The 13,853-nt window shown below is 38.5% G+C and overlaps 1 protein-coding gene across 6 annotated transcripts in view; it reads left to right on the top strand.

Moving 5' to 3' along the window:
* The window catches only part of WNK1 (WNK lysine deficient protein kinase 1), a 106,324-nt gene that overhangs the window by 35,706 nt on the left and 56,765 nt on the right, over positions 1–13,853 (top strand). For all 6 annotated transcript variants that reach the window (XM_075115875.1, XM_075115885.1, XM_075115858.1 and 3 more), the window contains exons 2-4: positions 190–362; positions 5,211–5,431; positions 7,457–7,614. In XM_075115875.1, coding sequence (XP_074971976.1) covers positions 190–362; positions 5,211–5,431; positions 7,457–7,614 — 552 coding nt within the window. The remainder of the gene's footprint in view (positions 1–189; positions 363–5,210; positions 5,432–7,456; positions 7,615–13,853) is intronic.

Genomic DNA, 13,853 nt, shown 5'->3' with positions numbered 1-13,853 from the left:
AAAATACATGATAATAAAGACTAGTAGAATGTCTTCTAAACAGAGTATTTAAGGGTAATTGCAAACAAAATGGCACTTAAGACTGATTCTTACTTGTTCACTGACTGTACCCAGCTGTTTTTCAAGTTGCTGCTTCTCTGAGTAAGAAATAAAGCAAAGCTTTCTGACATACCTTTTCTTTTTCATTAGGATCGGAAGCTGTCCAAGTCAGAGCGACAAAGATTTAAAGAAGAAGCTGGGATGCTGAAAGGGCTTCAGCATCCCAATATTGTCAGGTTCTATGATTCCTGGGAGTCTACAGTCAAAGGAAAAAAGTGTATTGTTCTTGTGACAGAGCTTATGACATCTGGAACATTGAAAACGTAAGTAAATGAAGGCATGTTGAAGTGTTAAAGAATCATGAGCACAAAATCAGCACTAGAAATACATGATATTTCAGAATAGATAGGAACAGAGCCCTCCTGTTGAGGGCTAAACTTCTGTAGGGAAATTCTTGTTTAAGAGGAGTCTTACTAGCACTGCAGAATATGGTAAACATCCTTTAAGTTAGCAATCTTGTAATTTTCTTCCTTGTGATGGCCTAGTAAACACATGCAGAAAACTTTTACTTTGAGAGATCAGGAAGACTGCTCTATTTTCACTTCTCAGAATTTTATTTTTATCTCCAGCTGCCTTCCATTTAGCATAAGCTGCTTTGTTAAGTACAAAGCATCAATTAAATCACCTTTTTTTGGGAGGTTTTGAGTGTTACTACAGTAAAAATAACATGTAAAAAGAAAAAAAACCCACCACCTATTTGTTTAGTTGAAACTTCATGAAGTAGTACCTAAAAAATCTGGAAGTATGCAGATGCCTGCAGTTTCAACCTGTGAAGTACTTCAGTGAAGCTAAGTCTGTTTTTTAAGCCAGAGTTAAGGTAGACACCAGCAAATCAAACTGCTGCGAGGGCCCTCTAGTGGTGTGGGGAGCCTGCGGGGTGTTACACGGAAATCACGCCTTTGCCTTACACTATAGAAACTTGCAGAGCTGTGAGCTTGTTTGCGAGCACCCAGTCACCATTAATCTACTGGAAATAAACCTGCCAGCATTTGAAATTCGGGGGTTGTGGGTTGTTGTCTTAATTTGGTGCCCATTTTAAATCTTGGAGAGGCATTCCAGTCCTAAATGTGTAAGCAGGCTGTAAAAGCTGGAAACAATTTGCAATCTATTTGGTTAAAATAGTCTGTGAATGTCTTGTGTTTTTACAATGCTTATTGATAGCCACAAATGGACATACTTAAAGAAGGGAAAAATGGCTCTTTGGGAGTCTGGACTGCAATTACAGGGAAGCATTTGTCTCTTGAAATAGTACCGGAGGGCTAAAGATAGTGCAACTTTTTAGCTGTATGTTCAGGGAAGGCTGAGGTTGTTTAAGATATTTCAGATAAAATAATACATCTGCTGTTCCACGTACTGTTTTCAGAGCAGAAATAAGTAAAGGTTTTACAGCTCTGTACAGATGCCTTTTAGAGTTACCTAATTCTGTGATAGAATACGTAATATTAGATTTAACGTTTTTCTGCCTTTCTTACTCCTTTCTTCTCCCCCTCACAGATTTTAATATTTGGATTTGTTTGTTACCTGGTGGCATAAACAAGGTGATAAAGTAATAATAGACAATTATAAAGTAGGATGTTGGTAAGAAGAAATACCTTAGATTTGCTGGCTCTATGATTATTTTGTACTCTGAAGTATGAAGGTCTTATTTTATCCAGAAAGAACTAATAGACTCTTTAATTGAACTTTTAAACTGTAGACCTCTGGGTGGTTTTTTTCCCAACCATTCTGTAGCTTCTGTTATACTGGTGATTTAGTTTATTCTTGTCCACTTCACTGGAGGCTTGACAGGTAAACTATATGGGAAATTTCTGATGTGCCAAATTTAATATCATTAAGTATTTAATGTATCTGTCATATTCCTAGAGTTACATTGCACATCTGTTTGCTTATTGTATTTGGCTGACTATTACTTCCATATCTTTTTTCAGTATGTTTACACTACCTGCATTTAATACAAGTGATACCTTCCCCATTTTGAGACTTGGGACATAGACATTGTTGTCCCTTGATCTAAAGTGAATAGAAGAAAAATGTGGTGATAACTTAAAGTAAACTTTTGTCATTGTTTTTGTATTTGTATACATTTAGAGAGATACGCATCCATGAATAATGTTAAAATATTGTGGATTCCTTTTCAAATGCTGTCTGGGCAAATGTCTCATTTTGCACAAAGAGTCCCTGGACTTCTGCATACCAATGGAAATATTCTACAACTCAATTTTAGTAAAGAATTAAACTGCTTTCTGATCTTGTGTGCTATAATGGAATTAAAATATTGGGAAAAAATAAAAATTGCTGTCTTCATTAATAGTATAATTAAGACTTAATCTGACCTAGGTCTCAGACACTAGTTTTGTCTAAGGCTGTTGTAGTGTGTTCCTGATCTGCTTTAGATGAATGTGTCAGGTATCTGGTAGGACACATACCTTCATAACTACTGCTGCTGACTTAGTAGGGTTTCCTATGGCTCCTTGAGCTGAGATGCTATAGGTCAGCAGCCTTCCTGTTTAAAACAAACCACCCCCAAAAAACCCCAAACCAACATTGAGACAGAAAGCCAAACTCTAGTTCCTGTTTCTCTCTGTTAATTGAAGCTATTACAAAAGCCTCATGTTCTCATCTTTGCTTTGCCTTGCAAAGATCAAATATCTCTCTTTAAATTGACTACTGCCCTGTAAAATAGACAACAAAGACATTAAGCAGGAACAAGTTCAGTGGAGGGCCACAGAGATGGTCAGGTGCTGGAGTACCTGCTCTGTGAGGAGGGGCTGAGGGAACTGGACTTGGTCTTCCTGAAGGGGAGGATCCTTTGGGGGAGACCTTATGGCAGCCTTCTAGGGTATATGAGGGAGTCAGTCAGGCTCTTTGCAGTGGTGCTTGGTGGGAGGATTAGAGACAATAGGTATAAATTGAAAGAGGTTCAGACTGATATAAAGAGAAGCTATTTCAGCAGTGGTAGTCATGCAATGGAGTAGGTTGCCCCAAGACATCGTGCAGGCTCCATCCTTGGAGATGCTAGAAACCTGGCTGGATAAAGCCCAGAGTAAGCATGTCTGGCTTCATGGCTGACCTTGCCTTGAGCAGAAACTTAAGAGTATAAATCTCCTGAGGCCTTTTCCAGCCTGAGTTGTCCTATGATATTACAAAAGCTGAATATATACTAGCTAATAGGGTTGTCTATGTATTTTTATGTAATTATATAAACTTCCATTTTTAAAATGGTTTTTGCCTTAAGTGGCATGTGACTTAGTTCATGACAGTGTTATGGAAAAATGACAGCATCACTGCAGGATGCTGGGTGATGGTTGGACCCAGGTCCTTTAACAGTGAGAAGCTGGCAGTAGAATAGCATATTTTAAACCAAGAATGTAATTGGGGATTCCAGCTGCTGAACTGAAGTGCCCCTACTGTGTGATCTTTGGAACAGGTGCAAGAGAGGTGAATGATGGTTGTGTCAATAGCAAGAATTCAAGTGGTAGCTGATGTGATCCAGAACCTCCTCCAGTTTGTCTCCTTCCTTAGCTTGGCTTTCTCCCTGCCTGTCGTCACATTCTGTCTTGAGACTTAATTTTCTTCTGGAACTGTGTCACAATTGCTTTTATGGATCTGTTTTCACAGCAATATTACTGCTAGCAGCTTGATTTTTCCAGATCATCTTTTGAACTGGAGAAATTAAAGGGATTAATATACTGCATTTCTATGTTGGTGTTGATTCAAGTGACTTCATCAAAACTTCTTCTCCTGATTAAGTGGATATGCAGAAGAGACTGAACACTACCATGGAATAATTGAACATGACTTGGTTTTCTTTTAAGATCGTAGTTGCTAGACTCCATGCTGGTCACAGAATTTACTACCAGCCTTGCAGTAGTGTGAAACTGGTCTTTAACTGAAACTTTGACTGAATGACATTGGCTGCATAAGAATAAAGTCCTCAGTCTATGCAGCATGCTAGTTCCTTTCCCTAAATATATTTCAGCCCATACTTCAAAAGGAAGAAAACAACTCTTCACGTTAAATTTTTTACCCAAAGAAGGGTTGTAAAAATACACTGCTGGAAAGCATGTGAATACTGTCATAGGCTATTCACCCCATGGCATCTCTAATCTATTGAAGTTAAGGAGTAGAATAAGACTGTAGTCTTAGGCCATAAGCATTGGAAAATATTTTTGGTATGAAATTTGATTCTTCTGATATGGCATTTTAAAAAGTGGCTATGTTAGCACAGTTAAGGCTGGGTCACATTCTACCTGCAAAGGGATACTGACTTTACATATGAACTCTTCTATGTCAATTATTTGGCAGAGCCTTTTTAAAGATTTCCCTGCCCTGTCCATATCTGTGTGCACTTTTGAAGTAGTGAGTAGTACCACCGATCAGACTCGGGTCATGGAACCCCACCCTGCACCAGGGAAGTGATCTCTAAGAATTTCTGATTTGCTTGACAATTCAAAAGTAAATTTGAAGTGGGTTTAAAGTGTAACCTGGGGTCCTTGACCAGAGTGCTTGGACTAATATTGTTAACTAAGGTATAATGACTTCAGAGCTCTTGCATGGCTTGCAACAACTCTGTACTTGCTTGGTTATTAGTGTTTTGGCTCTAGTGCCTCACCTTCCCACCCAGTTATATTTAATCAACAAAAAGGTTCTAACTATTTAAGCAGCTTCAGGATAAAAGGTAAGGGGCAAAAAAACCCCTCTTAAATGAACAGATAAAGAATTGTAATACGTAAGCTTTTAACCCTCTGTCAGGGAAGCAGTGCATTGAAACTTAGCAAGCCAAATGCCAAATTACTGTAAGGTTGACTTTGTATGCAAATTAATTACTAGCTATCGGTCAAGCAGTTCACACTTATCTTTCAGCACTATAGTCCTCTGGCTTGTAGAAAAGGAGTAGAAATTCTGAACAGGGCAGCTTAAGTTTTAGGAGGGGAAATAATCTTTAGCTCTTCTGAAGTCTTGAAAGGCCAAAGTAGATTTTAAGACAGAAGGTGAAGTTGAAATTTGTGGATCTCTTTAACTGCTTGCGTTCTTCAGAACAGCAAATAATACAGCATAATCTACTGCTTGTTAGCAGAACCTTTTTAAGTGACTGTTATTCTTTTTATCAGGTATTTGAAAAGATTTAAAGTGATGAAAATTAAAGTACTGCGAAGCTGGTGCCGTCAGATACTGAAAGGCTTACAATTTCTACACACGCGCACTCCTCCCATTATTCATAGAGACTTAAAATGTGACAACATCTTCATTACTGGCCCCACTGGATCAGTCAAGATTGGAGACCTTGGTCTGGCAACCCTGAAACGAGCTTCTTTTGCCAAAAGTGTGATAGGTAAGCCTTGCCTGTTTTGGAGGCTGGTGAGCCAGTCTACCAATTTGGAAACTAGAGCTTTCCTTAAAAATGTGGATTCAAAGGTACATTTCAAAGCCTGAAAATGTGTAGGCTTTGTTTCCTAGCTGTTGAGGTCGTTCTGTGCTCCTGATGAGATTACATGTTGAAATTTTGGTTGTGCTTTTGATATTTGTTTATTAATGTTAAGTATTTTGGAATATAGATTGATTGCCCTGCCCAAGAGTTTAGTGCAACATTGTTGATAAAACCACTCTTGACTACATATAAATCTCAGCTTTAATGTGATGTTTCAAGAAGTGTACAAATGCATTTTGGTGACCAAACAACATTTTGATATTCAGTCTAGTATTAATTTATACAGCCAATTTTTTTGATTGTCACCAGGGGTTAATATTAAATCTTTACACTTTGAGTAATCAAAATCTATGGTATATCAAAGTCTATATATCTCTCTTATAGCACAGTCAGACTGTGGTATAATACCTTACTCAAGGAGTCTATAGAACGTGGATTTACATAAGTTAGGAGGATGCATTGGGGAAATATTTCCCCAATACTTGCTCTGTTCTTATGTATCCACTAATAACCCTTTTCAGAAATTGGTTTGATGGAACTGTTGTAGTTTTTCTTGTGAATTATTTAAAGATTTGGTTTTATCAGCTTTGTTTTTATACTTGCGTGAACAGACTGCAGGGAATGAAACTGCTCTCACTCTCAGTATTTAGAGCTTGCTAAAATGAGTATTGCTCAACAGTCCTGTACTAGATTCCTAGATGGGATCAATGGTGTATACCTGTGAATTGTCTTGCAAGCTGTCGCTGAAATATTTCCTGCATCTTAACCAGGTCAAAGTATTAATAGGAAAGAAAAGTACACAGTGTGAGAAAAATATATTTTCTTAAGTATACTTGTCTTATTTTCAAATTTATCGTTGGAAAATTACTACTTCATATCTAGCTATCTAGTAATGGTTAGCCTTGGATAAATGACTGCAATTACATCCTTTTTTTCAGTTTAGTGTGGTGAAAACAAGTAAAGTGTCTATAGACTGATCTGTAAACTGTCTTGAATCTGGTGTCTGCAGGAAATAATTCTGTGCTTAAATTGACAAAAAGCAAACTTACACCTCTGGCTATAATTAAATCTGAACATAAAATGCAGTCCCTCTGCTTACAGAGGGGACGCTGTGATGCTTCACTGGGCAATAATTTTCTGCACACTATTTAAATGGGACTTGTTGAATCTCACGCTCTATGCCTGTAACTCAATCTCTCTGTATTTCTGAGTATTTTTGACTGTAGGATGTCCCTCACTAATGCCTGTATCTGCAGTAGGCCTTTAAATATACTGCAGATGGGAAGGTAAGTATATGAAGAAAAGGGCTCTGGTGAGTGGCCTTTGCAGAAAATTACTTTTTATCCTTCTTTATGAAGATTTGCATTTGTAACAACAGTGTCTTTCATTGCAAGGCCTTTCCCAAATCATTCTACTTTAAAAAGTAGATGGAGAGCACCAGGTCAGAGACTAGCTGTGGGCTCTTACCAATACTACCTCTTTTGCAGCAGAGGGCAGTCAGGTAATTTTTGAAACAAGGTTTAATGTGCCTCCTTTCTTACAGGGAGAAAGGGTAAGTGTCTTAACTCTCCTTAGTATTTGGTTTGCAGCCTATGGCTAGTCTGCAGTTTTCCCCTCTTCCTATACCCTCCCCTCCATTTGACTCCAGCCTGTTGTAGTCTGTTTTGATACCTCTATCAACTAACGTGCATAAAACAGGAATTGCGTCAATCCTTTCATGCCGTTCTTACTCCATAAAGGCCTTGCAATGGAAGACTCACAAAGTATGTTGATGCAACAGAGTGACTAAGGGTTTCCTCCCTCTTCTTTTTGCCTCCACTTTCTCTTGTCTCACAGGTCTGCCCGTCTGCTTCCTCCTGCGGTGAGTAACGCCAGCAGCCTCTGCTCGCTTTGAGACATTTAGAGTCTGAATCGTTCTTTTAATTTAAGGTACCCCAGAGTTCATGGCCCCTGAGATGTATGAGGAGAAATATGATGAATCCGTTGATGTATATGCTTTTGGGATGTGTATGCTAGAGATGGCCACGTCTGAGTATCCTTATTCCGAGTGCCAAAATGCTGCGCAGATCTACCGTCGAGTTACCAGTGTAAGTCCCTCCCCACTACTGATTCTAAAGCTACTACTACTAGCAGCAAAGGACCACAGCTGTGTAGCATGGTACTGTGCTAGTTGAGGGGGAGCAAGAAAAGCTAACGAGGTTTTTGGGGGATGGGTGGAAAGGTATAGGATGGTTCAACTTACTAAATAGTCAAAAGTCTGTAAAATACGTGAATGGAAATAAAATTTTGCATGCGTTCATACTCTTCCTTCAGTGCATAAGAAGGTATTGGATAGGGTTTAAAAACAACCCCAAAACAGCAACAAAAAAACTGAAACACAAAACCAAACAACAAAACACATCAGGATAACAACAGAATAATCAGCTTTTGAGACAATCTCAGGCTAGGAAGTCCCCAGGTCTCAAGGAGCTGTCTCTTCCCTGGTCTGTGAAGTACTTAGCAACTGCAAAGCTTTGTAGGGGCTTGTAGTAGACAAACTTATCTACAGACTTATCAGGGTTCAACTTACCACCTGTTTATTGTGCTGGTAATTTTTTGATCTGTCCAACACCACCTTCTAATCTACTCTGCTGCTGCTGGCTCACAGATTGAATTTAATTGTTGATTTTTCCCCCCCCCCCCCGCTGTTTCATCTACTGCTTGAGAGCTCTAAAATGTACTTTGATATGAATTCAAGGAAATCTTGTTTTCTTTCAGCAGGAGCAAAGGACAGGAAGGTAAAAAAAAAAGAAATGTACATTTATCTGCTTCTAGGCAGAGAATGAAAGGTTGTGTGCTTTGGTATACTTTGGTATATTTATTTCATTGTACTTGCAAAGCAGTTTGTTTAAACAAAACCGAACCTCCCAAAAACCAAAACAAAAAAATCCCCCAAACCACCACAAAAAAACCTTGAAAAACTTTGAAGGAATGCTTTCAATGAAGAAAATACAATATTATCTGGAAATCAAGCACAAACCTGTCTTAACTGATAATGGAGAATTTGGTGTTTCTTCTGTAATGTGGAGAGCAGAACCATGTTACGAAAGTGAAGTTAGATACTCTTTGTATTCTTTTTGCTACTCTGAACCAATGTGAAGAAGAGCCATATAGTTTTCTGACTTTGTCCTTTGCTCCCTGTTAAAGAAAATCCTTTGACATGAAAAAAAAAACCCAAACCGTAGACTTAGAAGGTTAGACAATGTCCGCAGTTGTGGGTGAGGGGTGAACCAGTTGAGAAATTCAGAACTTAAAAGGACAGTGTGTGAACCATCAATGACAGAGTGGAGTCAGAAAACTTGCTGTGTAGGTGACTCCAACAGTACTTACCAACACCTTTCCTGTTAATGTATCTTGGAAGGTGAACGTGGTTTGTGGAAGACTCTTAATATCTCCATTTCAACCCCTTCATTTCCTACTTTCCTGGACATATTTAGGAATATTTTGAGGTAGCAGCTGTAGTCCTCTGTGCCTTAAATGAGAGGATTATTTTATATAGGTACATACATAGAGACCAGAGGGAAAGACAGCAATAATGGTCTGCTACTGACAGTCGTGAAAGATCATATCATGTGGGAGCTTAAAAACCACTGAAACCCCAAAGGCAATGAAATCAAAATGTGTGGCCACTCAGTGCAGGTGATGTGTTTAAATTAATTGATTTCCCTCATGCCCTTAGCAGTAACTAGTAGGCTTAGTAAAAAGCAAAGTTGCTCCATTAGCTTAAATGCTTGCTGTTGCTTAGAGCAGAAGCCTGTAAAAGGTGTCTTAATGCCCAGGGTGTTCTCTCAAGACTGGACTTGGTACTACCAGCCTACATTCTTTTCTCCCATTTTGGTGGTGTTTTGGTTTCCCTTCTAGGCCATCAGCCGCATTGCATATTTGACCGTATGCCTTTTGTGTTAAGGATTTATCTGGCTGATGCCCAGATACTGCAGTGTTGGGTTGGGGCGTTGCTGGGATTGCTCAGAGTACTTGGTTAGGTGTTCTACCTCTTCTCTTCAGGGTCTTCTCTCATGGTTGGAAGCAGTTTTCTGATTAAATAATACAGTTAAGTAAACAAAGACCTAGATATCAGATCTAAAGGCTGAAGTTCCTTCTAGAGATGAGACATTTTTTGGCCCAGGCAGTTATTGTTGCCTCACATCTTGGATAACAGCACTGCTGCATGAGTGTGCTGTTCACAAGATGTTGTCTATATTGGCTACACTGTCTCACTGGGACGTTCCTGTTTTTCCTTGAAGTGGTGCTGGGGTAAAGTTCCCGAATTTTCCCTGGCCCAAGAAACAGAAATGCCATTAAATTCGGTTTCTGGCTCACTTTCACTAGAAGAATTCTTATTTCGGTAGAAGAGTCTGAGTAAATGCCTGGCTAAAAAAACCCAACTGTCTACAATTTTGTAGGGTTCAAGTGTCAAACTGAACTTTGTTTTACAGTTCTGGTAAGGAAGTAGGCAGGAGTTTGACAGAATATTGATCTTGGTTAGTACTTGCACCCTCTAGCATACTCAGTCCAGAGCCTTTTGCTAGCTGTTTCTTCAGAACAGAAAATGAGATCTACATGTCTTGTCACTCAAGTGTACAAGAGCCTAGCCTGCCTCTTTGTTTTCATTAAGTCACAATGTTGCAATTTTGTTTCAAAACAACCTGTTTTCTTCATTGAAACTATTTTCTGCTGTTCTTTGGAAATCGTTCCAAATGAAGTAGTAGTTAGTACTTAAAGAAATTGCAACTCCTGGGATTTTTACCTTATTGGGGGTGGGGGGGTGGGTGTGTGTGTAGGTGGAATCTCTGTGATTTAAGCAGAATGCCTCTTCAGCTGGGACTGAATGTGTCCAGTGGGTGCTTCACTGCCTGCTTGGCCTCAGAAAAAAAATCATCTAAGTCTGTAATTAATTGAAAATAATCTGCACTATTAAGGTAGTCTTGCCTGCTCCTATGAGTTTTTTTTTTTCCTTCCTCTGCCCTCTTGTGCAGACACAACTATCTGTGACACACTTAGATTAAGGAATGGGTCACCCCACCTTTTCCTTTTGCAGTTCTGCACAATATCAAAGCAATACAGGCTGTTCCAAAATAAAATATAATCAAGATAACTTAATTCTATTACATACTCACTTGCACAAAAGGAGTGTAACATCTTGGTAAAATTCAGGGAGGTTTCACTGTCTGAATTCATTCCTCTCTGGAGACTGGTATTCTTTCTTTGATCTGTTCCATGCATATTTCAATTAAACAGTTTGTCATGGGAGATATTTGAAATGGGCTACATGTGAATTTAAATGAAAACATTGGTATTTATAGAGCAGACATCTTAAATAGGATTTCTTAATTTAGTCTGTTTGGGAAGCAATGCAGTGAAGACATAACTAACTGCAGTAGCTTCAGCTGCTTTGTCTCAGCTTCTGATGAGACCGATATAACCCATGCGGTTGCCTCAAAAGCTAGCTTGTTTTATTTTTCTTGCTTATGTTGCAGTTAGGACTCAGATGTAGCATAGACCTTGATTACTTCTCCACCACATTTCCTTCAAGCTTTCATTTTGCAGCACAAAGATCACTTTTTTGTAAGTGTGTAGAGGTGCTGATTGCTCATTCTCTAATACTTGGGTGTCCTACATTTAAATTTTCTAGGTGACTGACTAGTCCCAGGACTAGTAAAAAGACAATGGGTGTATTACACAGATTTGTCTCATTCTTGCCCATCTACTACTAAAATAAAAATCAAGATATTTCCATTGCAAAAAAGTTAATAAGACCTGTTTCAAATGTATTAATTAGTGGAGTATGAGCAGAAAACTCCCATATCTCATTCACCCCCTCCCGTTATATAAACTTACCGTTTAAGTTCTCCTGATGGACTTGTGCTCTATACCTAATTTTCTCCATGCTTACTTTGACAAAGTGAAGTTTTGCACTTGTTCTTGCTTTCACCAGAAGTCCAGTATCTCTCCTCTGTAAACAAATGTCTGCTTTCTGAGCTGGCCTTAAGATGAGAAGGGGGGGCGGGCAGGGGGGGAGTTCTGTACTGAAATGTTCCACAGAGTGGGCACAACATTTTTCTCCTCTGTTCTACAGAGCTTAAAAAAGGCCCAAGGGAACAAGGTACATAATGAATAACCTGACCAGGCAGTGTCTAACTTGTTTAAAAATCCTTAATTTCCCTAACTGGTGGGAACTGAAGCTCACTGGTTAGAGTGAAGGTCATTCTCTTGGCTGGAAACCAGGCAGTTAAGGCGCTGCAGTTTGGCCAATTGAGATGAAATTAATCTCTTTAGTGTCTTGGAAGTTAGGCATCATAATTGTCTAGACTAGTCAACTACTTCATTTTCGCTAGAATGCAATGGATAAAGTATCCCACCTCTTTGGTTTTTTTTTTTTCTGTCTTCCCAAGGGCTCCTAGGCAGCAAATATAAACGTTCAACCTTTAGACTTCCAATTAATTTTACTTACAGTACTTAATGAATGTTGATGAATGTCCTCTTTGCTTTCTGGAAGCAAATATGTGCCTAAAGGAAGTCACATAGAAGCTGTTGCTTTACCTTGAATAACTTGCTGTCTTGGTCTGGTTCAGGTAGATTTAGACACGCCCCCTCCTATGAAGCTTTCAAGTGGAAAAAAGCATTCATTTAAAAAGTCAATGGAAAAGTAGTGGGAGGTAACCCTCAAACAGAGCAAGCAGTCTTTTGTTAAAGCAGATACTAAAAGACCCTGAACCTTCAACCAAGCACAGGAAACATTAATTTTAAGAAAGGGCAAACTCTTGTAATTGTATTCATTGAAAGAAGAAACTTCAGGTGCTTATGAATCAAATAGAAAAATTGTACATCAGATGCAATTCCTCTGCGTCTCATTGATGGACTAAAGAATGCTTGAGCTTCTACCACTTGCTTTTTGTAGCTTTCAACTCAGTTGCAAGCATTTTGCTGGAATGTCTTTAAGAGTGAAGAATCTTCCTGGGTGGAGGTTCAGTCACTGACTCATCCATTCAAAAATATATAGCCTTAAAAATGGAAGATGGGAGTTCAGGTTTTTGGAGCATTAATATCTTAAGAAGCTTTGCATGTTAGATTAGAAGTTCTCTTGAAGAAGTGACAATGATCTAAGTAAGGAAAAGCACGAATCAGCTTGAACACTGAGTTATATATATATATATATAATATGCTATATGGTTTGCACAGCTAGGTCAGATGATATCCGAAGTTGGAAGGAAAAAGGCTCATTCAACTGAATTCCTTTCTAAAAGTAGCTCACTTCTACGAGTTGATCTTAGAGGCATTTGTACTATTCAGTGTCAAAAGCTTCTAGATTACAGCTAAAACTGTTTTGTCAATATTGATGTTGTAAAACAAACTTGGCTTGAAGTGAAAGGAGATATTTTTTATTTATATTGTTCACTCTTGAGCCTGGAATGTGTCTCTTAACACTTTTGAATTGGACATGATTTAAAAATGTCCAGGAATTAAGAGGGGTGAGCTTCAGTTGAGTTGCATAAAATAAATATACTTTTTCAATCTGAAGTTCTAAATTTTTTTTGCATTGCAGAGTTTCAAAATGTATTTTTAGAAAACCAAATAATTTCACAGAATACTGAGTAAACAATGCATGTTTAAAAATTAAAAAGTTCATTATCTGTTAAGGGTCAGGTCTCTTAAAACCATGATATTGGTATTTAATCTGTTCTGTACTGACATCTATTTATCTCTTACTTTAGATTACTTTAACAAGAGATGGTGTTTCTAAAATGCCTGGCTTTGCAGTGTGATGGGAACCATTAATGAATCACTGAAGCATTACTGTGGGGAGACTGATAGCTCAATGTTATTTATCAGTTATAGTGCCACTAGTCAAAAATACTGACATTAAGAATGCATGGGCTACTATTTCATGTCCTGCCAACTGTACTGCTACAGTTGCACACGGGTAAGGAATGGGATAAGTCCAGGAAAGTTTTAGTCTTGTGGAAGCTCACAGGGGTATTGAGTAAAAATAAGTTATTTTGAGATTATTATGTGATTCATAGGCAAGAACTCCACCAAAATTTTACATAAACCCTTTATAGTTACCTCCAGGTTACTGAGAGCTGTTCCCAGAAGAGGCAGCAATGTGGGGCGACATATGCCTGTTGGAATGCTATTATTTGTTCCTGTATTAGAAGAGTGAAAGTTACTCAGGTTGAACGTGATTTTATAGATACAGTTTATTCCCAAAAATAGAGTGAAAAATAGGCTGAAAAATAAGAAACACATTGCTATTGCTTCGCTGTCTAGTGAGGATATTTAAAAGCTT

This window comes from Phalacrocorax aristotelis, chromosome 1 (assembly GCF_949628215.1).
Source record: "Phalacrocorax aristotelis chromosome 1, bGulAri2.1, whole genome shotgun sequence".
Classification (NCBI taxonomy): Eukaryota; Metazoa; Chordata; class Aves; order Suliformes; family Phalacrocoracidae; genus Phalacrocorax; species Phalacrocorax aristotelis.
This window is presented reverse-complemented; position numbering and strand designations above follow the sequence as displayed.